The following is a 26,348-nucleotide window of genomic DNA, read 5'->3' as shown; positions in this document are numbered from 1 at the left end:
ACATGTGAGAAAAGCAGGAATAATTAACAACTATCTCCATTATGAATTTTAGCAAGTCACTTTAACAAAAAAAGTAAAAACATTTACATCGAGCTGATTCAGCATATCTTTTCCAAACACCATTCAATTTTGAGTTGACTTAATCTGATGATGAACTACAGAAGTCAATCTGGTTTTAGTTTCTATCATGACTTTGTTTTCTAAGCTATGGATATGTAGCTGTATAAATATAAATACTTACTATAACCACAAAAACAGATGCCTTCATTTCTGTTGTAACTAGCCACTTAAATATGTTTAGTTTGTTCAGGCCTTTTTTTCCCCCCACATGGAAACTAGCAGAAACAGTATCCATAGATGTTAAGGTCACACATAAAAAAAAATGGAGAAGTGAAAGTCTTCCTCAGAACACACTTAAGTCTTGCATCAACATAGGTCCCCCTGAGAGTTTTTTGTAATTATAATGCAGAAGACTGACACCTGCAGGAACACCACATTACAGTCTAGAAGAATGTGCATCACAAGTCAAATATTAATTTTTGCTTTATTTTGTGTACATTTGTACATTTAAATCAGGTTCACAAAGTGTAAAACTTGTTATTGGAATATTTTGTACAGAGAAGCTCAATGCATAGATTTATGATGACTTATAAGTACATGCAAAAAACTACAGAAAATTTCTGAAAATATTTTTAAAATTTTCAAATAAATGAGCATAAGAAATTGTATTTCATTTGTAAATTTTGTACATAAGCCATTACAAATAATTGCTGCTACCAGAAAAAGGAAAAAAACTGCTTAAATGCTCTTGAAATCTTACGATTAGACAAATGTTCCACTGTGCATCCACACTAAAGCAATGGAGTGGAAACTGTGGAGAAATATTTAGTCTAAGTAATTGTCCAACTGTTATTGCTGCTTTTTGAAGAACTTGAAAGCATACAATGAAAATACAGAATTAAAACAGCTGAATGACCATATTTAGATCATTACTCCAATTAAAAGGCCAAAGTTAACTATAAAATTTTGTCAAATTTTTATTACATACATAATTGTACACAAATAGGGAAATAAAAAAGTTGCTTACAAAATTAAAAAGTAATTATAGTGTACAGTATTTACAGCTTAAGTGTCATCCACTAGAATACTATTTTTTTTTAATTAGAGCTGAACTATTACATGAACATGCAGTACCTCCACAACTCAAAATGAATACCTTTTTCACAGACTGTAATACAGTCCTACACAAAGCACATGTCAACTAGATGTTAAATTACTCCTCTCCATCACTGTTCTTGCTAACCTTGAGATTCACAACAAAGCCTAGGTCAGATCCTCAGCTTGGGTAACTTCATCAAGTGAAAAGATGAGCATTTATTTCTAAAATACAAAATAAACTTGTGGAATGTGTTCTGTCCACAAAACAATATCTTTATGGAGAGAAATTATGCCCAATGAAAAGCAGCGGGGGAGGAGGGGRTAATATATTCTATATATTACCACAATCAAAAGTTTAATTACATAAATACCTGGTTATCCTTTAAAAACAATAAAGACATTGAGGACCTTTGAAACTTCACGATCTTTATAAGAGTTAAATAAGTTCTGTGTAATGACAATTTCAAACAGTTAAAAAATTCCAGTCAATTAGTTAAAACAGCTCTTAGATTTCAGCTCTGATGATGAATATACCTGTGAAAAAGAGGTTACACAATGGCAATTAATACATAAATTAATTTTTAAAAAGTTAACTCTCACATAAAAAGGGATGTCACTTAAATTCAGTTAATTATTGTTTATTCATTTTACTGAAAATAGCTCTTCACTATTTTGCCTTAGAGTTTCTTCAACCCACAACAGAAGTACAAGAAGCCTTACTATGCATTCCCTTTAACCACTGACAAAGAACCTTACTAATATTCATGCAGTAGCTTCTTAAAGCATTCAATAACTGCAAGATAAACAATTAGAAGTGGAAAAAACTTGTGTTCCTGAAAGAAAATATTCCTTCAGATCATTGTAGTATAATTACTTTTAGATCTGTTATACTGGGAGAATATCCTAAGAATTACCATATCTTTGCAGATTTTGAGATATCTGTGATTACGTTTAAACTTAACACACAAACCAATTCCAAGTAGAACGCCGGGCACTAGTGTGGCAAACATGCGGTCAAGCCACAACCTTTCTAACTTAGAAGGTGATACAGAAGAGTAAACATTCAGGTTAAAGCCTACTTTCTATTCCGACTGTTCTCCTCGCCAAAGGATGCGCAGGTAAGTATGCAGAAACTAATGATGCCTAGCTGAAGATTTTGTTGCTACAAGAGTACAGACTACTTTTCCCATCGATCTAACATTAAGCATGAAAGGCCACAACAATTTTGACTTTTAATCCAATTGAATTTTTCATCTGTGCTAAATTCACCCGTACACAAAAGAACACTTATTCCTTCTGAAGCAACAGCTGAGAACCTGAACAGCCTTTTTATCTTGGGCTGGTCCCAATACAGAGGTTTAAAAATAATCATCATCATTCAGTCAATATGCTGTCAAGTATTCTGTCAATATGCTGATGCACTTGTATGTTAAACTGTAGTTACATTTCAAATAAAGTCATTATATACTGGCATATATATATATGTACATAGTGTACTAGTAAAATCAGCAATTTTCAATTTAAATATAGCACACAAGCAGCTTGCACCTCCTTGTCTTTTACCTATAAATATTTAATTTGGCAACAAGAGCCTCTAAGTCAGAAGGATTAAAAGGTGTAACATAAAATGACAGCTGATTCTGGTGCAGACRTCAGAGTGATGCACATCAGCCTTACAATAAACAGTAAATCGTCACTTGTAGTAAAGAAAACTGATTTTGATATACTCATAGCTGGATCATCTGATTTATTTAAACTGAAATGAAACACAACTCCTTCATAAGTCATTTGGACTTCAAGTGTTTCTTCCAGATAATGTAATCAGTTATGAGAAATAAGAATTGAGAATAAACCAAGATTTACTTTATCTAAGCGTTTCATTATTAATTTTAACTTGGATAGGTGCAATTCATACAAAGTAAAGACTGTGTACATAGTAGTTGACAGGCTGATGTGAAAAAAGTCACTCATACTGGCTTCATGGAAGAACTGAGAACAAGCCTCATGTTGGTTAATATCAGATCCTGATACTTTGTGAAAGTAGTGGAACATGTTACTTTTTTCATCTGCTAATATAGGAGAAGGCATTAAATATAGAAGGAATGAAAAGAGAAAAGAAGAGTATTTTGTTTACTTTGCCTATTTAACACCATATAGTAGTTCCTATTGCTGCAAAGGTGATAAAAAAGTGACTTTAAAAAAAATTTATAACAGAATTTATTTGGAAGTCAAATTCAAAACAGTAAGTTCAGCAACCCCCGAATTGTTCAAAATTGCTTTCCTTCACCCAGTCTCAGCAGTAGTTTTATGGAAAGTCCTTTCGACTCCATCACATCTTCTTATCAAGTAGTATTATATATGCCAACATTCACACAAAATACAATTCAAATAGATATAAACTGATCATAACCAAAAATAAATATCAGTGTGCAATGCAGAAGGAGGAACCCTATTTCCTTTAGAGTTATAAGAGCCACAGTGCACATTAAAAATAGAAAGCTGCATTACACAAAATCACAACTATCATCTTTGGTCCATGTTGAATGTTTAAAACTGGTTAAGTTATTGGTTTCTTTAAGAAATTGCAAAGACCAAACCTCAAATTATATTATTAATCGTGGTACATGGATTAGTTCCATAACTGTAGAATTACCCACAAAACACCAGAGGATAGTTTGGAAGATTGTCCATATACATTACAGCTGTAATGGTAAGTGTATTGAATGCTTAAATCTAACTACAACAGTTTCTAATGAAGTAGCAAAAGCTTCTTCGCATTAAATAGTATATTTACTATTCCCTCCTCCTCCAAAGATTAAATTGTGTTGATTTGTTCTCTACGCTATTGAAAATTAATAGTGAACAATATAGAATGTGCCTAGCAATATAATGCAGAATCATGCAGAGCTATTTAAGACAGCTCTAAAAGACCCTGTTTGGATATCTGCACAGCACTGTATTGTCCAGAGCAGTTCCGTTACTGCCATTCACAAAGAAGGTATTTTTATAGCCTACTAGAAAGAAAAAAGGTTATCCTAAGTAATTTCATTTTTCTTGGGCAAGTTATCTGAATTGCTAGTATATATTAGGTCTAGAATACACCTCTCAAACATCATACATATACAAATATAAAAAAAGAGCACCCACAGCTATATGCATACACTCCACAGACTACAGATAGCACCTTATGTCTAACAAAGCTGTTTGTAAGGATGTGGAATGAAACTTCAATGTTTCAAAGATATAAGGTATAAGATATAAGGTATATACTTGCACCTCCTTTCACTATTTGAGTTATTATGCAGTAAGTTAATGTCATTATCACAGAATACTTTGTAGACAAACTACATCCTCATAGGTCCCTCAAGAAATAGTCAGAAACAATGTTCCATCCAAAAATGTAACACTCTCTGTTAAGCCACTTATACATTATATTATCTGCCTATTCATTGTTGCTAAGCAATAATACCATATTAAGCAGAGACAACTAAGCACCCAACATAACATTTTAGAAGTGATTACAATGATCTATGCCATAGAACTTATTTGGAAGAAGTTTATTTAACAACTGCAAAGACTTCCTCCTTGTGAAAGGAGGTAAGTTACAATGGTAAAAGTTTCATTGGCACTGCAATTAAAATAAAGAATGAAGTTSATCAATGAAATTTTATTTGTCATTGTTTCCTAGGTTAGCAATAGTTTGTTATAGATTTATTAATTTAGTGAAAGATAGCAAGATGTTGAACAGTGGTAGCACAATAACCTTGTACAAYAAATAAGAATCCAGATGCTGAAGGGAGTTTGGAAACTGGGAAGAAGTTTAAGTGTGAGCTAAGATCATGAAATAATAAATTACTGAATACAATGCTTCATGAAAAGTCTAGGGTTTTTTTTTATTTTGGCTTTATTTATTTATTTAGACAAGCATTTTCAGGCTGTAAAAAGAAATGCTTTCACGTCTGTTGAGTAACACATTATACCAGGTAACCAAATTCATCAGTAATAGCAAAAATAAAACAAGGATGAAGAGGCAGTAARTTTTTTTTTAATTCTCTCCCTTAAAAATATGTAACAAGGCACATTAGGAGAATTTTCTTCAATTATTTTCTTATTGATATTTGACCTAAATACCTGAAACCATTTTTCTCATAAATTAAGATAATGGGGAGAAATTTAAATTGCCCTTTACAGATGTAATAATTTCATTGTCTGCTAAAGTGCAACAACTGCTATGCCAAAAAGTTTTGGCAGAAAGAAAAACTGAACTATGAAAAATAAATTTTTGAAGACACTCAGGAAAAATTAGAATATATATGTATTTAGCCACATTTTAAAAGTAATTCAAAGCCAAAATATTTAACACTGAAAAGGTTTATAAACTTACTTTCACCTTGTTCTCTGCAAAGCCTATAACTTTGTACATTTTCCAAACAAAAGTCTTAAATACTTTAAAAGAACAAAATTAATACTAGCATCCTTAGCTCTTAAGAAGGTTTATATGGAGGAAAATAATGGCAGATGGGTTAATTCATTATAATACTCTGAAGCACTAAGCAATATGGTTGGATTGTAAGTTGTATTTTAACCATATCCTTTTAGCTGTGCAGCAGATACCCCTGGCTTCAACAGTCCTGAAAAATCTTTTTGACATCATAACAGCAACACCTTTGGGCTATTTACTCTTCCTGCCAGTGTATTATAGCCAACTGCTGCTGCTGCACTCAGTTTCCTTATTCCTCACACAGAACTTAATAGAAATTTTTAAATCTAATTTATGGAATGCAAAAATTCACTCCAAAACATTTCAAATTTAAGACAATTCACATGCACAACACTACTGCTCCTTTTAAACTAGAAAAACACAAACTCTACTGAAAGCTAAGTATTCGAAAGTTCCACATTTATAACCATTCCACAGATACAAAGTATTCAGAAACACAGAAGTAAATACATTACAGTGCCCCACTTCCAAACTTTTGAAATAAGGTAACTGTATTTTATTAAACAAGCTTACCATTTTTGTTCAATAGAATACTGTTATATCTTATTTTTATCCCTTTCCATCTCCTTATAGGTGTATTCACTTAAAGACTGTTATATTTGCTTGTTCTTTAAAGAATATATATAGGGATTAAGGAGTCCTATCAGTACTTAAATAAATATGTGAAGCTTATTTGTAACAAGCAGCCGTTCTGAGGCTTTCAGAGGGCTGGTGACCACCTGTATTAAGACAAAATATTTACAAGGAAAGTATCAATTTAAGATTTGTTAGTGCATATACAGATTGTACTTTGTATCCCTTATACATTTTCCTTAAACTAGTGAAGTCTGAGCATCTCAGATTTAATATGCAGATAAAAAACCATGAAGAAATGCTGTCTGTGCTGAGCTTCAGAGAACTGTCACGAGTCAAACATTCTACAGATTACACTAATTATATTAGTGTTGTTAAAGCTGTAATTYTTAAATCCCATCAATGTTCATCTACCTTTCAAAACAGAGCAAATAGTTGTTTTTAAATGCTGAATAAGAATATTGAGCATTCAAAGAGATTCTGCTAATAAACAAAAATCAGCTGACTGGTTTACCTGAATTCATGTAGAGTTTATGTTCGCAGCATTCTTCTATTATCACAATTTCAAAAGCTCACCCAACCGACAGTTAAGAATTAACTTCCAAGTTTGGCATATTCTTCAAGAGTGTCCCTTTGTTTTATTACAACACTGCTAGCAACAATGATCCCATCACCACGCGTTAACCTGACTGGCAGCTATTCAAGGTGCTTTATCTCAACTTCACATACATGAATTGCACCCTGCCTATGACTGAGGCACATAAGGCGCAATGCAGATGTACAACAGTTCAGACACTAGAGGACAGTCTGTTCACTTGACTGAACCTCTAGATTTGTAGTGCACATTCCACATACTTCCTTCCTTGTGCACTAATTCAAGTTCACAAGCTGATGAATCCACTTATAGAAAGCTTCTCTTCAGATTAAAGATTTCTTTAAACCAGGTGAAAATTTTCACAGAAGTCTCAAAGTGTTGCAAGAATTCTTGAAAATGAGATAATTAATGTCAGTACTGTCTGTCCAACACCAAAGACAAGAGCTTCTAAGGGAGCCATATTCTTCCCCGCTACTCTGTAAATTCCAGCTACAGCAGCACCTAGAAATCACAAGGGGGGGGGGGGGAAGGGGAATGAAGTCATTACAAAAAAAAAAGTATATGAGAAATGATTTATGGTATCTATGTATTTATCTCTAGAATATTACAAAACACCATATTACCTCACAGCATTACAGAATTATTAGCCTTGCTTGTCTTTATTTTTCTAGTTGTTACGAAAGGCCTTCAGGGATGATTTTCCTAACTGAATCCGATTAATTTCAAACAAGAGACAATTTTAACTTTTCAAACACCAGTTTGGTTAAAAAAAAAAAAAAAAAAAAGCACACAGTTTCCCTGTAGACTTCTTCAAAAAATTTTTTAAACATTTGTCTTCTGCTAGTTTGAAAAGATAGCAAAAAAAAACTCTAGAAGTTTTCCAAGTCCACAGTCTATTTCTATCCAGTTTAACTGTGCCTGCATAGGTTTGGAGAAGACAATATGACTATTAGTGCCTGTAAAATAACTGTAAACATTTACATATTTACCAGTTTTAACATTTCAGTTGAATGTCTAGAATGACTTGATGAGTTGAATGACTTGATTTGGCAGTTTTGACTTAAACTGCTAACTGTTAATAGCTTTTTAGTAAATCAAAATGTGCAAAGGATCATAAAATCTTTCAAAATCTTTGTATGAGGGGAAATATCTAATCAATATCATTAAATATTGAGCTGTAGCACATTAAAGAACTAAGACCAAATTTTTGTACAATTGTGTGCAAGCTCCCATTTAAAGCACAACATCAAAAGGCTAAGATAAACCAGAAACAAAACACTGCATTGTAAACAAAGCCAGKTGCTACTAACTCCCTCCTATTGCCTTTCATATTCTGAATTTATCATGTGCATTTGAAGAACAAAAGTCACAGAGCAAATGGATAGCTGTGATGTCTCATAGCAAAAGACTGAGCAAAAGATATACTTTGCATCAATCAGTCCAAAAATGCCTTGTTAATGATGAGCAACATTTTCCATTCAGATGAATTCTGAGCCCTTTAAAAAGATACTGGACTGTTCACTGGAGAAAGAAATACAGGCTTGTTCAATACAGCTCTGTTTCTATGGGTAAAAATCTTATTCAATCCACCTCTTGAAAATTCCCCCAGAATTAAGCTTTTTTCAGTTTAATGATTTGTGAATTTTCTGTACAGTGATTATTTTTCTTGTCTAAAGAAAACACTGGAGTCTATGTCCTCCTATTTCAGAATTAAGAAAATTTTCCTAAAGATAAAAAAATAACTATAGACTTTCAGCACGTAACATCTCGGATGCCCTTTAACTGTAATTAAACATTTTCAAAGATCACAGAAGCTTTTTCAGGCTCAACAGAAAAGTGAAAAACAAGCACAATTTCTTATATCAGTGGCAAGAGTTAAAAAATTGGAAATTCCTTGTTTTTCAACAGTCCCTAACAGTACTAGTCTGCTAAAGTGATCATAAAGCCCACTAGTGATACAGAAATACATTAAGTCCCAACAAATTTTCTGCAAATACAATCCATATCTGAATATAATCAGACATTTAAAAAACCACCTCATTGTTACAAACAGTTTTAGGAGGAGTTGAATTCATTAATTATTGTGGTCATAACAGCATTCATATAGCTATTAATAAGATTATTAGGTTAATAAGTTTTTTTAACATATAGTGTTAAGTATATTTTGTCTGAAATCTCATCAGAAAGTTAGCCTAATACTATTTCATTCAGCTATCTTGCATAAACTTTTTCATGTTTCTTGACTCTCTACTGTCCAAAACAGAGGTTGTTTAGGCAGAGCCCAGCACTGGCCTTAGAATTATTCTGGTAAATGCAAATTGCCCAGATTTAATAAATAATGTCAAATTCTAGTCTCCCAATAGCTAACAGAAATTTGACTTCTTAAGAAAAGAGAGATATTCTGGAAAATATTGATAATAAAAACATCCAAATTTGGTAGTTTGATAATTATTTTTATTTATACTTGTGAAATAATAGTGCACAATACAATACATAATCCAACACAATTGGTATAGAGCCAAAATTTAATAAAATAGGCTGCCAAAGAGGGGAATGAGAATGTATAACCAAAGAAGGCGGCTGGGGGGGTGGGGCGGGGGGAAATGGCAGCAGAGGGAGAACTGTACATAGCGGGGGGAAGAGCAGAACAGACTCTTTGGGATAAAATGTAGCTAAAAAAATCTTAGCTTCAAGAACAGCCTGCTATTTATCTGTTCTTGTTTGTTTCTTGACAGTAGCCACTGCTATTCAGTAACTGTTTTACAGCTTCTTTATAACCAGTAAGCTCCATGATTTCTCAAAGTCTAAGAACAGAAGATTTTCTTGGTTTTCTACATGCTGATAAAAAGATCCCAGTAGTCCAGAAAGTTTGAAAGATCTATCATCTGTAAAATTAAACTTGCATTATTTAATAAGCTATATTACATTCATTCAGCTACACATAAATGATGCAGAGGATTGGAAATACAAATGGAAAATGAAGCCAGTTTGCTATTTCAATTTCTTAAGCACTGGACTGGGCACATTGAAAAGATTAAATACTTCAACTTGCATCACAGTTTGCAACACAATAGTTATTAAAAATCTTTCCTTTAATATTTCATCACTGTAATTTGTCTTCAAAAGCTCCCCATGGAATTTCTTTCAGTTTGAAATAACCCAGTGCTGTCCAGAAACAAAAGTAGTGAAAGTAGAAAATATTCAGCTACCCAAGTTGTGATGCTCTGTGCAAAACCTTTGGAAACAGCACACAAGTCTGTGGTCTAAACTTGGAGAAATTCTCAGATGAAATGCATTATTTACACAGAAATAGTACCACTTACCTGTTCAATGTTTTGACCTGTAAAATTGGATGCCAAAACACTGCGTTGCTCCTCCTTTTATGCATAGATAAAAGAAACAAAGTACTTTCATTTGAGAAATGGTGAACCTTCCCCACCACAAAATACCGTAAAAGTCTCTGCTTAGATATCTAGCATCACGTTTCCTGTCTTCTACTTACAATATTTAGAAATGGTCTTGCCTTTTTGATCTCCTAACAGGGCCACTGGCATATTAACCATAAGACAATTCAGTATCAGTGTAATGTGCAATGTAAGGCACTTGACTCCATACATGCCACACCTTAGCAAAAAAGGAGTTGAATTTTATGGAACTATACAGTAGTAGAGTGATGGAAATTCTGGGCTGGGAAATAAGCAGCAGTGAAAATACCCTTTTCAGGAAAACCTTAAGTTAGCATTTACTATATGTATTACAGGGAAGCATTTTATAAAGTTTTCATTTTTATTTACCTTGAAAACCAACTGACAAGAAAGTCTTTCAGCAGCAACAAGAAATAATCTGTGGCAAGTCATCTATGAATGTGTCTAAAGACAACGCAACACTATTCTGATATTCTGAACAGTTCAAAGAAAGATGGGAATGAAAGGCAATAAGGCTTGCCTAGAGTTAAAGACTTTATCAGGGTCCCTAGCTTTACAGTTCCTTATTCTGAACAAAAGCTTTACTGTCCTTTAAGTTGGACTATTTTGTCAACAACATTGAAACCTTTCAGGTGGAAATTACCATTCAGGTTATTATAGGCCCTATTCAATCCATTGATTTTAACATTGAGCACTCCTTAACAGCATTGTTTTGGGCAACAAAGTGCAAGCTTCTTTTATATGAAAGTAATATTCACTATTTACTGCTTTTCAACAGAAAGCTCACAGTGCTCCTGGCTGCTTGGAAAAGCTACTGTAGACCATTTATAAGTTGGAACAAAGTGACTATCACTAAAGTGATATGACAAAGCCAAAGACCGCATAAAGTGACTTACTGATCTTAAGCTGACATATATTTCAGYATAAACACAAATAACAATTTAACTGGAAACGTACAAAAACAGCATCTGATACCAATAGCTGTAGATGGAAACAACTGAGCAGCATTTCCTTCAGAATATGCTTGGCAACATCACTTGTAGACTACATTTGGTGAGGTGTAATGTTTCTGCACTTAGTTAAGTGCTACCAAAATATTTCTGCTTTCTGCAATGTTTTAATGATGACTGTAGATTTTAACTATAGCTCTATGAACCTCTTATTAACCCATCTTTCAGCATACTGCTTTAACAGAAAAATGCATTAGCATCTTATCTGTGGATACAATGTCAAGAAATAAAATCCATCTTGAGTGATACGCAATAGACTAACACCATGAGAAACTTTAAGAAACAATTGCCACAGAACATTGTACCTAAAACAGCACAGCCTAWATTCATCAGAAAATGTCTAATGGCATTCTTTTCTTCCCCACCCCAAATAAACAAGAAAGTACCATTATGACCACACAAGAGAAGAAAGTTCTTTCAAATCCATGAGCTAAGCATAACTATTTGGTCTGTTCTCTTACTGACTGGCATGTGTAGTTCAGATTAATTATTTTTAACAAATGAGTATGTAACAATTAAAAAAAACATTAAGTTTCTTTGCTGTAAATCACTATGTAGTTTGCATCTTCACTTCTTTTTAAAAGAGCAACATCTTATCCAGATGCAGTTTAGGGGCACTGAAGAGGTGGTTTTGATCGAAAACTTTTGGCAAAACACCTGTAGCAAGTACAGTAGGGCAGGACTGCTCTTAAGGAGCTCCAAAAGCTATTAATTGCTGAGCATACATCTTTTGATTTAGCTAAAAGTTTCCAAAATGAAAGACCAGGAGGATTTCTCTGCTCTTCTGACAGTTCTGTAGTAGTTTTATCTTTACACAATAGGAAGAGCAACTCAGCTGGCATTTTCAGAAGGACTGCYACATGAGTAAGGCAATTTTTTTTTTAAATAAACAATTACCAAACAATTACAAAAAGGTTTTTTTTTTAATAGCTGTAAAATAAGTGAAAAGACAGACTTACTGGTTATCATTGCTCCAGTTACAGAACCCAGAAATCCAATGCTGACCATAATGACAGAGATCAGCCTCCCCTGCCTATGCCTCTGCAGCATCACAAACATTAACACTCCCAGAGCACCATGGACAAAGAGAGAGGAGAAGAGAGCCCAGAGGAAAACCCAGTACCACATCTCTGAAAGAAAGCAGTCAAATAAAGGGTTAATATTTCTGAAGAGATAACCACAAAGCAAGAGATTTAGAAATATTGCATATAATCAACAGTAAAAGTAAAAAGAAAAGCAATACCGTTTTCAGTCTTAAAAGGAATCAATGTGAAAATATGAGAACATGCTCAAGACACTTTCTCCTTTTAGAGGTCTATCACAAAAGGAATAACTCTGCTATAAATCAAAAAAAAAATTTCTGGCACAATTTTGTGAGAATACATCTGAATTAAGAAGTCCAAGAACAGTTTCTTAAATGGTGACACAGTATCTTAAAAAGTGCAATTAACAACTGCTGCAGAATGAAATATCAGCTGAAACAGAGATATTTAACAAGGAAAAAGTAAATAATTTTCTTTTACAATAAGAGGTGGCAATAGGTAACCTCAAATGGGAAAACTGAGATTAAAGACTTCAGCTTATCTACCCAGGAGCCGTAATGGAGTGTTCTATCAAATTAGCTTTAAAGGAAAAATAATAAAAACACTAGTTAATAAAAAATAAAAAGTTAATAAAAACACTGTATTTTAAATGAGAAACTTCAGTATGTCTAGCTGCTTGCTTCTAATTGCTTAGCACAGAATTCTACAGAGAGTAATTTAAATAGTAGTGACTACTCCATGCATTCTCATCTTCTTTTGTCCTAGCTTAGGTACAAACCTGTGCTTCTCTGAAGCATGCCAAAGACATGATCATTACTTTGAAAGAAAAGAGTAGGAAGCACCAATGAATCTACATAAGAACTAAAGAATCTTTCTCACTCAATGGTAATGTTCTAAGAATATTTTATACAACTCAAAAGGGTGAGAAAATGCCACAAAAGCAAAATTGAAAAACTAAACCTAGCCTTTTTTTTTTTTTTTAAATCAACTACAGTAATGATAGTTAAGTATCAACATAGGATTCAGGAGATTGGGCTGCATTTTCCTGATTGACATAATCCATGAAACTGTTATAAATTCAGAGTTTCTGCAACAGTTCCCCATCAATAATCACACTGCTTCCTTAAAACAGCAGCATACTTCATGTTTATCAGGTGAGTCTGTATTATTGTAGCTTGACACCTACCAGTCATGTGAGCAGAAATATGACTCAATTAGTAACAATAATAGTTACACATAGATCAACCAAAATGCTGTGAGAGGATGCTAAGAAAGAGAACTGTAGTCCTTTGAGCCCAAAGTTCATATGATTCAACATTCATGATATGTATACTCACAGTACAAAAAAAAAAAAGTTTAAGCTTTTGGTTTAGCAGCACTTTGAGAGTAGACTTATCCTTCCCCCTTCACACAGGCATAAAAAGCAAACTGTGTCACGGGATTTGCAATTTCTCTAAATAACAAAACAAAAAGATTCTCTGAGGAGAGAGGGAAGGAAGGTGGGTGGTGAATATACATGCAGTTAATATTAACAACTGTAGTTGAAGACTAACTTCTCTTTGAGTGCTTGGGTATATGGACATGTATATTGAGGTGGCTCCATCCCTTCCCCCTTGGCCCCAAGTTGGGTCTCAAAATCTTTGCAAGAGGATAAGGACTACAGGATGACTCTACTGAATGCCTCATCACTCTTGGAAGCTAGTGTGATAGCACTGTGACAGTGAAAAGAGCACCAAGTACTCATTCTATACAAGCCTCACAAAGCCTTTCTACAGAAAAGTTGATTGATGATCTTGCCTACCATCTTCATGAATAGTTTCAGAGGGGAACCACTCTTGCAGTCTCCTAACAGGTCTTTTATGTTATTAGCACAGATATGGTGCCCCCATTCTTTTTTCTAATGAAAACAAATAAGCAAGGAGATCAGGCAAAGGATCTGTCTATATAGAACCTGGCAGCCCTTCTAGCACCTAAAGGATGTAAAGGCAAATTGGCCACATGTAAAAAAGCCTTAGGGGATAGAAAAAAGCTTATTTCCTGGCAAAGGTAAAACAGACTCAGGAAATGGATGCCTTTGGTTGGGTAAACCATGTCAGAAAGGAACAGCATGGATGATCTAGCACAAGGGGCTGGATCTCTTATTCTTCCAGCAAATATTAAAAGAGCTACCAGGTAAGACCCTTTCATTGAAAGATTCCACAAAAAGCAGATTCCCAACAGATCAAAACACTGTTCTGTTGGAATCACAAAAGCTAAGTTCATGTCCCACAAGGGATCATTTCCTTGAGCACTGGGTAGATTGTCACTAGACATATTATAAATTTTAGTGATGGATTGAGCAGATTGTAGTTCAGCAACAGACTGAACATGTTCAAGGCTAAACTGCTTTGGCCACACTGGTGATAAGAAAGATCACAAGGACTATACCCCACTTCACCACGTGGATAACCTAGAAAAACAAAAATTAGAAAAACACACTCTAAAATGGAAATCAAGAATGCATCTAATAGGCATCTGCCTCTTATCCACTCTGCACAAACTTGTGTCCAAGTTTGTTGAACAAAAGTAGCTGAAAAGCTTTTCCCGATAAAGTTACTTGACAGGATTACAAGCAGAGAGACCAGCAGGGCCTTTTTGTTTGCCTCCCCTCACATACATCCTTGTTAAAGGTTTTGATCTGCTGCAACAAGAACGAGTTTTCAGAAGCGATGAAAGATAAAAGTTTCCCTGAACAGGAAGCAAAGTACAGCTGTGGTGCTTTGTCATGTTGGAATTATTCTAGCGTCTCCCTCAGTGCAAAAATACTTTTTGATTTCCTAGATGTTGGTTATTGGGCTTTTCTCTTTTGAATGGTTGGCATCAGAAAGGAATAGACTGTGAGAGAAGATTCAGTCAAGATAGTGAGGTGTTCACTGAGTAAGATTATTTAGTGCTAATGGAATAAAAGCCTTGTTTTTTAATATTTGGATTGTTTACATACAGCAGTTCTTCAAAAAAAAGTCTACAGAAGTCACAATTAATAGCTTAATTCTGTGTATAGTTTTTAACGTGCAACTGCATATCATTTCAAATTAGTGTGATTTTGAAAGAAATCTTTAGAAAATAAAATCCTATAGAATAATTTATATTATGATGCAAAATAAAGGAATAATCACAATACTCAAATATTTCAGGATTATACTTTACCTAATCTTGACATGACAATAGCATTTAAAAATCTGATATTACAGAAATTGGAAATTCAATCACACAAAGGTTTCTAACCATTGGATTAAATCATACCTCTCTATTGTGAAGTAGTCACTCACTAGAAAGAGCTCAATAATAAAACACAGCAACATGCTTTCCATAAAACTTAAACAACACTACAAAATAGGAGCCAGTAATGATCCTCAGTTATTAAATGAACCTTCCATCCCAGTCATCTTTGTCATATTAAAGCAGCTGTTAAGAAAAACGACCTACTTGTAATTCATAGAATCATATCGACTACTTATTTCAGTAAGTGTTTTCTGCTCTTCAGCTACAGACTATATATTTAGCAAGAGACTACATATTTACTGGCAACTCATCTGAATTCAAAAAACGTCTTTAGATTTTTGAATGGCTATCAACCACTTTGCTAAAATACTGCCTCACTCCAAGCAGCTGAAACAGCACAAATAAATCTCTCTCCAGCATCTTCCATAGAAAAGGCCGTAAGAGTTGTACTTTCTTACCTTCCTTTATCCTTTTTATGCTTGGTAGTTCCACATGCTCACTTATTTACCACTGCTCATGAGTAAGACCAGCAGTGAACATGACTGAGTAAACCATCAATCTGGATGGAGATGGCAAGGGCTACAGCCAAGATGTTAAACAAACTGGAGGAGGCTTCCAGCTCCATAAACAGAGGGCAACTTAGTCATTCTTATTCTGACAGATTGAGGGCAGAGAACTTGATGCATGAGTATTTCCAAGTGAAAGAGTTTGAAGTTCTACAAAATTCAGCATCATCTAACTCCAGAAGTATGAAGAGAGATGGCCTTAAGAAAAAGTGTGCTGGAGTAACACTGAAGGAAGCAAAGCACATATGGGGATAATACTCAGAGATGCCAACAGAGAATAGAGGAGCAGATTGTATGCCTCAGGGCAGCAAGGGTCAAGGCCTTGCTTGTTCAAAAATAACTGAAGAATTGTAATACCTATAATCCTGAAGAAGTGGGATTGAAGTGACTTAAGAAAATTCTGGTACAATTATTCTATGTTTTAAGAGGTAAAAACTTAGCTACATGATCATCACTGCTACCTCTGATAAACAAAGCATTCTGTCAAAATAACTCAGTATTTGTGTAGCTACACTAATTACCTTGCTCTTCTGATGATATGAGCTGCATGTAAAGAGTATTTTGCTGGTATGATAATAATGATTTAGCTATGCTTGGAAAAGAGTTGCAAATACAAACCTAGCCTCAGTTGATTTAGTCAGTTCCTTTCAGAGCTGCCCTAAAGAAACAGGAATAAAATAAAACTTTTAAAGAAACTTCCTGCCTCTTTGGTCTACCCTTAAAAAGGTTTCAGAGTTTACTTTTAACATATTCAAATTACTTTAAGTAGCCAAAATGCAACTCATTCATACCAAAATTCAGCAGTTTCCAAAGGAATACAGTGACTAGGAACCAGAAAAGATCCAGGTACCTACTAGCTTACAAGGAGAGTGGCATACAATCTATTGCACAGAAGCCACAGCTGTTCTAATAAGGACAACTGAGATCCATTTTTTAAGTCTATTTAAAATCCTAAGCACTTAACTGCCATTTCAAATTTTGTCTTCAGTTTATGTTCTTCTACCAGCTTTACTTGGGTGGGGTTTTTACTTCTAGAAAAGTTGCTTGGCTCAAATACTTTGCAATTCATGTCTTGTCATTCCAGACTTGGAGTACTTCTTTGTTAATTTAATTACTTATACATATCATACRGCTCTGAAAGCATAAAAAACCTCAATGTTAAAGTTCAGACTTTTTTTTAAGATTACAGAATTCTTAAAGGATGCTAAAGTTTAGAATAACATTCATATCACTTGTGGTTCAATTTATACAATTTGAATTTGTACTAGATTAACAGTTTTATCTCAGGTAAATAAGTGCAGAGTCAACACAGTAACGGTGTAAATACTAATATTTACAGCAGTTATAAATACATATATCTTAACATCCTGTCCTATTGCCACTCAGTTACAGTAACAATGCAGTACTTGCCTAGTCCTTCACTTGCAACATTATTTTCTTCCTCTAGCTCCCAGCAAGTTTTGTCAAATGAATGATTGCCTGTAACATTTCATAATCCAAGACTGACTGATTACTCACAAACTCTCTCTCTTCAGATTCTAATCTATGTAGCCWGCCTACCACCATTAGCTATAGAATTAAAAGGATCTGTGCTGTGAATCTAAAGATACACATTACAGTCAACAAGGCAACACACGTTGAAATTTAAGAAATTATATAACATTATATTTCTGTAGATTTATAAACTCAAACACTCAGACTAAGAAATGCAAGGATATTATACCTTCAGGCTTAACTCAGCTCTTTATACATTACAGTATTTTTTTCATCACTGGATTCTTTCCTTATTTATTGCATTAGCTGGTGTTTTGGAAGTTATCAAGACTATACAGTCAAATAGTCTGTTGTTTGGAGATGCTGACATTTCTGCTGTGTTAACTGGAAAAGAAGCACTTAATGGAGGGCATTTAAATCATAAATTACAGACTAGTCCCCTCAAGTTGCATGACAGGGAACAAAGATACAATCTGGACAACTGGGGAACAAATAATTGCATGATGGAGCTCAGGAAAAAAATATAACAGTCATGGAGCATCTTCTGTGTGATGCCCATAATCTCCTATAGATTTTCTCTTTCATCAAATTCAAAACTTATTACTGTCCAGCACTTTTAAATCAAAGATATTTATTTTTAAGTATATGTAAACAGTTATGGAGTCTTGAGCTCGTCACCTTAGGACATCAAGGGGGCAGAAGGAAGACTGACTTTAGAAGTCACACAGTACAACACAAGGGTTCTTTTGTTTGTTTTTTTTTTTTCTCCTCCTCTTAAGAGCTGCAGAGGCACGTAGAAGACAACAGTCCTCAGCTCCTCCTCCTCCTCCTCCTCCTCTTCCCCCCTCCCCCCCCAGTGGCTAATGCAAAACCCACCCAGATCAGAAGCTTAAATATTTGGAATATGCAATAACTAGACATACACAAAGATCTACAGTGGTTATGTGAAGAGTAGAAATATTGCAAACTTCTCTAATATGGAGGTAGCCTTTAAACTTTTTTTTTTTAAATCACATGTTCAAACTAAGATGTATTTTTGGTTCAGATTTGGCTATTATCAGACTTGTCCCCTAAACCCTGACCTATCACTAACACTAAAACACAACCAGTCTATATGAAGGGGCTGTTGTTGAGATTTGCTGGAGAAGATAAAATTGGGTGACATAAGAGCCTCCTCTCCCATGTTTACTATATCCTTACCTCCATCTTCTGCAACAATGCTCCTCTTCCTCCCAGGTTGCTTCCTAGGTTCAGCTACAAAGAGCAGTGCTTGAAGCTTTAGCTGTCACAGGGTGAGATGTGCATGTGGCAAGAATAAAGTTTCCCAATATACCATGCGAGACTACAAACAATGTGTAAATCTAAATGAAAGGTGGGAATTTTTTTTTTTGGTATATTGAACCCGAATCAGGTTTATGGTATAAAAATAATGGTTTGGCTTCTCATTAAGAAAAAGAGCAGAAATTAAACCATTAAGGCTCAAAACACTTTCTGGTTTCACCTGGAGTTCGGAGCAGCTCCCTGTTGAAAATTTTGGGAAAAAAATATTTTTAAGAAGAATATGAGTTTGCTGATAAATTTTTACAGCTTTGTGCAAACATAATCCATACTGTTTATCTAAAGAAGATAAATTTTTACTTGTGCAACTTAAGACCTAAGTCCAAAGCAAAACTAAATCTAAAAAAAGACACAAAGTAGTCTTAATGGATTCATGGAATATTGTAGTTTTATGAATGTCTTTTACCAATACCCTGAAAAAGTTTCTTATACTTTATGTAGATTACTTAATTCCCTTTTGCATCTAACAAGATGATTAACTCATTCACACATCTTTTCTCTCATCATGAAAAAAAAACAGAATTTCTGTCTTTGAACAGAAGTTTACTTCTGCATTTGGTAAGTACTTTAGGAAGGGTTTACATAAAATAAGCTTCATAACAACTATTCATTAATATCAAGTTCTACATTAAAAAGAATCTCCTGAGACATAATCAGTAATGTTGTGTCTTATACAAAAGATTTTCACCCAGTGAAAGGTTTTTGTTGACAGTCCACAAAAAACATTCAGCACAACAAATTATGCCTGTAAGGACAATCTGCATTCAAGTATTGATTAAGAAACTATAGGGCATCTGCAAATGACACTAATGTACTCTCCAACAACATTACAATGGATAACTATGTCTCCTGTTCTTTAAAGTGGAAAAAAACCCAGCCCCTCTAGCATTAAAAAAACCTTATGCAACTCTTCATTATATTGCAAAACCAGCAGGAAACACACTGTTTTCTTACTTAACACTTAGCATTTAATCCCRCAGAAACGTCTATTTTCCATAATGCTCTAAGAAAGAAAAACTTAATAGAGGATGTCTGTCACAAAGAAAAGTTAAATCCATTGTTAGTCCTTTCCTTTATGGGTAAACCTTGCATTTTTACAGAAGCATGAAAGAATAATTATTCAGAAAATGAGCCAGGCTAGTACTTAGGAAATTTATTCAGACATACATGAGAAGTTCATTGATCAAAAATTTTTTTTTACATTAAAAAGTCTCCTAGAAGTTAAAAATAACAGGAAAGATGTGCTGAAATAAAACCTAACCGAATCAATTTGTATTTGCTACATCTTCAACTTTAGCTCCTCCACTTCTATTCTACTTCTTCCACCTTTGATATACTTGATATTTTTAACCATTTATCATTAATATAGACAGTCAAGTAGATGATATAGTACTTCTTCATAAATCTCAGAAACACATATCCCTTTAACTCAACATTTTCTATTAAATTTGTCACTACCTAGCATACCCCTATACACAGTAGAAAAAATTTACCCAGTAACACCTCCATTAATATTGACTCATTACTAGTCCAGAGCTAAAAACTTGTGTTTTTTTTTTAAACCTGGGCAGAATAGGCAACCAAGAGATACACCCTCCACCGTATGCCTTTTGAAATACTCTCTCAGTGCTCCGTAGGTCCACACCCTTTTTCATCATGAGACACAGAGCGGCAGGAAACCTATTCTTGCCAAAGCTASTTAAAGGTTCCTTCTCTTAGCAGAGAAGGAAGACCTGACTCTACCTCTCCCTTTGCAGCTTTGGTTCACAGAACTTTTCCAGTACAGCTCAGTCTTTAGGAATCCCTGACTCTTCAAGTTACGCCCGTTTGTCAGGAAACATCAGCCACCCCATTAACACCCGCAGTTCTGATTGTCTAGCAGCATGCTCAGGGTGAAAACAGTAAGTTAAAGTCCCTGCTTCTTACACACATCTCGTCTCTCTGATTTTTATGACTTTCCTTCAAATGCCAATGAATGCATATTCATGAAAACACTCCCCCAAACACACTCCAGCCTTCCATACAGATCTATACATTCACACACTTTCTACAGCACTCTGTTCACACACAGGTATCCATAAACTCCCGCATATACACACACGCCCTATACCGTTAGCCTTTTATTGCATGCATACATACAGAAGTGTGTGAACACGTTTACACCCTCAACTCCTTTACTCACGCAGTCTTACCAAATCTTAGGCACGAACACCATCCCTCCCAACATATAGCACACAGAGGAACCACTCTACTTTCGCCAGGCAAGAGTCTTACACCCAAGCCCTATACACACTCATTACACACACGCTTACAAGCAAGSACATATCCAAGCACACCAGAACCCTCCCCACATACGCATACACACTAGATCTCAGGAACACAAACGCCAGCCCTCCCTACGTAAGTGTAATGCATAGAGAGACTATCCTCCCCCCCTACACACCGGTCCTACACACACGCCCTCCATTGTGTATACATACGGCTCGTTCTCCGGTCACATAACGGCCTCCCTAGGCACGCACACCGTTTGTGTTATTGCATACCTACATACAAAAGCGCACATGCACGCGTGCACACATATACCCACACACCTCTGCACACTCATGCGTGCCGCCCTCACACGTGTGTTATACAGAGACACCCCTCCACACACACACACACACACACACACACACACACACACACACCCTCCTCCCTGCATCCCCCCGCCGCCTCCCCGGCCTCCCGGCCGCCGCCCAGTTACCGGTGAGGTTGCGCAGGACGGTGCCGTGCGCCCACAGACTCAGCACTTGCTGCACTGACAGGTTGATCATGGAGTTGTCTCCCGTTTCCACCTTCATCTTAGCGGGGGGCCCGACGGCCTCTCCTTCGCCGCGCCTCAGCCGGGGGGCACGAACAGCAGCGGCGCCCTGAGGACGGGGAGGCCCGTGGCCTCTCGCCGCCGGGCTGCGGAGCGGGCGGTCAGCAGCGGCGGCGAGGAGAAGGAAGAGGGCAGGAAGGCGGCGAAGGGGCCTCGGCGCGGCGGGGGAGACATCGAGGACGGCGACAGGGGCAGAGGGGGCGATGGCGGCCGGAGGGAGCCGGGCGGTTGGGCCAGCCACTGACGCTCCCCCGCGGCTCAGGAGCAGGGCCGGGCGGCCCCGAGGTGCGACCCGGTGGTGGGGGCCGGCGGCAAGGCCCGCACGAACCCCATCGCCTCCTTCCTCAGCAGTAACGGCCGCCGCCGCCGCCTCAGTAACGACATCGCCACCCCGGTCACTGGCATCACCTGGGGAGGGGGCGGGGCGGTCGCGAGGCTCCCTCGCTCACGCGCCCGCGGGCAGCTCCATGGAGCGGGGGGGAGCCGCGCGTGCAGCAGGGCGGCGCGTGCCGCCCGCGGCTCCCGGCGCTAGGCACCAGCTGCTGCCGTAGGGGAGGGGGGGAGGGAGGTCGCGCGGGCCAGCGCTGACGGCCCTGCGCACGCGCAGGGCGAGGCGACGGGGAGGGTGGGAGCCGCGACTCCCTTGGGTGTGGAAGGGGCAGGGTCCCAGGGACCGTTAGGTAGCGCACGAGTCGCGCACCTCTCTCTGATTGGCCCTCGCCATAGGGACGGGCTCACCCCACGTGCCCGTGGCACCGCCCCCTCGCCGCCTGGGGCATTATTGCCGTTGCGGCCGCACCGCCCCACCCCCACCCCCACCCCCACCCCGTCGCGCTGCTGGCCCTGCTCACCTGCTTTCTGGGGCTGAGCGGGACCCTGAATGACGTTACCGTTATTGTTTTGAGGAACAGAATGCAATATCGAAACACAAAACTCCAGAATACAAGTTTTAGCCTTTCCATGGCTCTCGCCTAGGGGGTTCAGGCCCCCCTGCCTCCGCTTCTCAGCTGTGAGGAGAAGATGAGCGTGGCGAGTTGATTATAAGACACTGGCAACGAGCCGCGCAGGGGGGACGGGGCAGAGGCAGATCGAGGCAAAAAGCGACAAGAAAACAAGAAGAGTTTCGGGAGTGGCTGAACAACCTGTCTCACTGTGGAACCCACATTCCCAAATCTTAATATTCCTCTTCTATAACCCTCCCCCCCCCGCTCCGTTCCCTTTCATCCTTATCTATATTAACAGTTAAATTAGCTGTAACATATTGTCAAGGTTGAGGTTGGGTGTGGGCAGCTGCTTAGTGTGGCACACTGCCCCAGTGATACGTTTCCTGCACGGTGCTAGGATAGTTACTCGAATACTCCAGGAGATCTTCCAGGCTTCTCCCTCCACACCCACTGCTTCCCTCCAGCCCCTCTTGCCCTCAGCTCGCAAGCATCGGCTCTGCCATCACTGAAACTACGTGAGGGCAGAATTTTGCTTGGGAAGCCTGGAGCTGTCTGAGTTGAAGTGACAGCGGCGTGTGCAGCAGAGGAGCTGATCATCCTGAGGCAACATCCAGGCAATGCTGCACGACATTTCTGTCTGCTCTTTTGAACTTAAGAGATATACAGCCAATGCTATTGTAGATTAAACCCCTCAAAAGTTAGACAGTACAAGAAAGCTTCAGTGAATTTTAATTCTGTAACCGTACTTCACTCCTAGTTCTTTTGCTTTATGTACATATAATAAAAAAAAATGTGATCTTTAGTTAAACACTGCCTCTTTCAAAGCAGAGGATTGATGGCGCTTGCTGATTTAAAGGACGGTAATTCTTTTCCCTTGTTCTTAAATATATGGCCCTAGGCAATATTTACTACACACATTTTCTCAGTGTATGTCAGCATACCTTGAGATGCAAGGGGTTGGGGAGGTAAAACAATTTGCAATTTATAGATGAAGAGCCATGACAGATAAATCTACTAATATCCTGTTCGATACAAATGACGTGATTTTTCAGCCATACTACTATATGCTGTTTAGTTCAGAGGACAGCTTCCATAGACTTTTATCTATGCAGCAGGCAGTGCTTAGCATTTCTGCAAATGGTTATCAAGTCAGACATTGAGAAACACACAATTAGTGACTCCCTAAAAGTCTCTGGGTGTGAGTGATTTAAGCACTATATCACTGGAACAGAGAAAGAATCCAACTGCCAGGCTGGGTCCCACTCCCATGATCAAATAAGGTTCTTCCTCTTCCTGCAATCCATTATTGTAGCAACTTACAGTTGTTAATTCAGGCCCGTCCTACAGACAACAGTCTCCTTCATTACACAACAGTGATTTATTCTCAGAGAAAAATTATTCCATACTCTCAGAAAAAATAGTGTGCCATTTATGTTGCAATGCAAAACATACAATGGGGAGTTTAGAAACAGTTATTTTGGTTTGTTCTTTTTAACTCCTGCATGATGAACTTTAAGAAAGCAAAGCTTTCTCAGGGCACTTTAAAACAAACCCTAAATCTGACTGTATTGTAGATCACTGCTTCATGAACAAGGATGCCTCACCGGCCACTGTGACACCAATCAGAGGAACTCTGAGATAAAAGGAAAAGTAACATTTTTTGAACATTTTAATTTATAAACCCTATTGGAATTTACTGTCAGATGTCAGAAAGACAGTCTATTAGATGAGAGACATGTGTGGAAGTATGCATATAGCTCTGTATATAATACCTCACTGCTGCCCAGTGACTTTTCAACCTTCACACTGATGATTTTTGTATTCCATCCAAGGAAGGATGCATTGGGAATACTGGCTTTGAATCACTTATGTCCAGAGCTTGTTAAAACACACTCCACAAAGCTTATGTTTTATAACAGAGGTACAAAGAACTCATTCACCTAGAGGGCAATTGAATATTGCTATGAGGAATACTGCTCTAGTTCCTAGACTTTTATAATATCTGCCGGGGCCTGTGCTTTGAGGTTGCACAGATTGCTCTCTCCCTAGAGACAGAGACTCTGAAAATTTTCTAGGCCTAGGCCTGGGGATTATTCTGCGGCAGAGCAGGGACTGCAGGTGTCCAGACACACCTCTGTAAAGACATCTCTCTAGAGGTGACAGAGCCACCTCCCTAGAACAGGCTTCCCTCCCCAGAGTGAGCCTCTGAGAGCACAGCCCAGATTCTGCTGAAACTCCACCAAAGAGGTTGTCAGACTTCAGGTAGGCAACATCCTATTCTCAATTAATTGATCATTTTCTGATCAAAGACAGCCAAAGCACTTAAAGAAGCTCTGTTCACAGTGCAGAAGCGATAAAGGGACAGAGACTCATCTCACAAGGCGCTTCTCATTTATTCAACTTCTCTGCAGTCCCATCATTACTCCTTTTGACATCTACCTCTGTTCTTATGTTTCCTCATTTTCTCAAGTTCTTTTCCTTCTTGTCACTGGATCCCACAGTGGTTCCACTAACACTCATTGCTCCTTTCTTCCCTCCCTTCTCGTCTATCACAGCCCACACCATGACTCTTGGCATAGTACCCAGTTCTACCCTTGGTCTCCTCAGTGTTTCATCACAATCTGCTTTTCAGCTCTTGCAGCCCCCCCTTTCCCATGCTTTCCATAGTTTTCCATCTAGTGCTTCTCCAAGTAACTTGTAACAGACCTTCTCTCTCAATGCTGCTTTTCCTGTTATGTTTGTTTGGGTTTTGAAAAGTTCTTATTGTCCCTGTGTTTTCTCTCTTTTGCATCCCGTCCCATGCCTTTTTATTACCTGCTGAATGGGTGAGCTGGACACAAATTTGGAATGCACTTTTTTGTTATATAAAAATAAGGCTATCTGGATCATATATGAAATTATTGTAAAAATACTGACACAAGCAAAAAAAAGTGGAGCATGATAATGACATTTCCCGACAGCACAAAGCTGGGATGAAGATGCAGGAAGAACTTGAATGAAGTAGGAGAAACAAGCAAAATTCACTATTACAATCTGTAGCTTCACACTAGTGGAGACTGATGGCCAAAATTCTGTCTTCAGAAAGAGCTCATCAGGGAGAAGCTGCTGAAGCTGTGACCTAGGGGGAGAATAAGGCCCAAAACAAGGCAAGCAAGACAGTGATGGCCAGAAAGATCTTAAGGAAGAGCAATCACAAGAGGCAGAGCTGTAGATAAGGCAGAAAAAGAAAAATAAGAACATGATCTTAGTATTTTATCAGGTACTTTCTTGAAGTATTCACGATGAAAGTGAAGAACTAGCCCTTTTGTAACAGCCTGGTGAGATCTCATCTGAAATACTTCATACTATTGTGGTACCTTGTGATCAGCAAAAGGAATTAAAGCCAGGCTAGGCACAGAAAAGGACTTCTGGAAAGATGAGAGAATGTATTGCATAAGACGGGACTGAGGGAGCTTGTTGACTGTTTTAGCTTGGCAAAATGAAGGCTGCCAAGCTAAGAGGGGGTATAATTGGTGCCTATAAATACCCTGCAGAAGTAACCACTAGTGAAAAGAAGCTATTTAAAAGACAGCGTCAGGAA

General features: G+C 37.5%; 1 protein-coding gene across 2 annotated transcripts; it reads right to left on the bottom strand.

Moving 5' to 3' along the window:
* Positions 1–548: 548 nt before the first annotated feature.
* TMEM170B (transmembrane protein 170B) lies at positions 549–22,207 on the bottom strand. Of its 2 annotated transcripts, XR_003253272.1 has the most exons (4): positions 21,708–21,880; positions 12,222–12,392; positions 6,747–7,328; positions 549–1,692 (listed from the first exon to the last, which is right to left on the bottom strand). XR_003253272.1 is itself a non-coding variant. In XM_026064291.1 (3 exons), the coding sequence occupies exons 1-3, from the start codon at positions 21,802–21,804 to the stop codon at positions 7,198–7,200; spliced, it is 399 nt and encodes a 132-aa protein (XP_025920076.1). In that variant the 5' UTR covers positions 21,805–22,207; the 3' UTR covers positions 5,459–7,197. The 2 variants fall into 2 exon arrangements, 1 of the variants encoding a protein (XP_025920076.1); XM_026064291.1 differs by lacking the exon at positions 549–1,692 and having other exon boundaries at positions 5,459–7,328; positions 21,708–22,207.
* Between the last annotated feature and the right edge of the window lie 4,141 nt (positions 22,208–26,348).

Source organism: Apteryx rowi, unplaced genomic scaffold (assembly GCF_003343035.1).
Source record: "Apteryx rowi isolate R43461 unplaced genomic scaffold, aptRow1 scaffold_212, whole genome shotgun sequence".
NCBI classification, from domain to species: Eukaryota; Metazoa; Chordata; class Aves; order Apterygiformes; family Apterygidae; genus Apteryx; species Apteryx rowi.
Note: the sequence above shows the minus strand (reverse complement) of the source record. Positions and strands in the feature narration are given on the sequence as shown.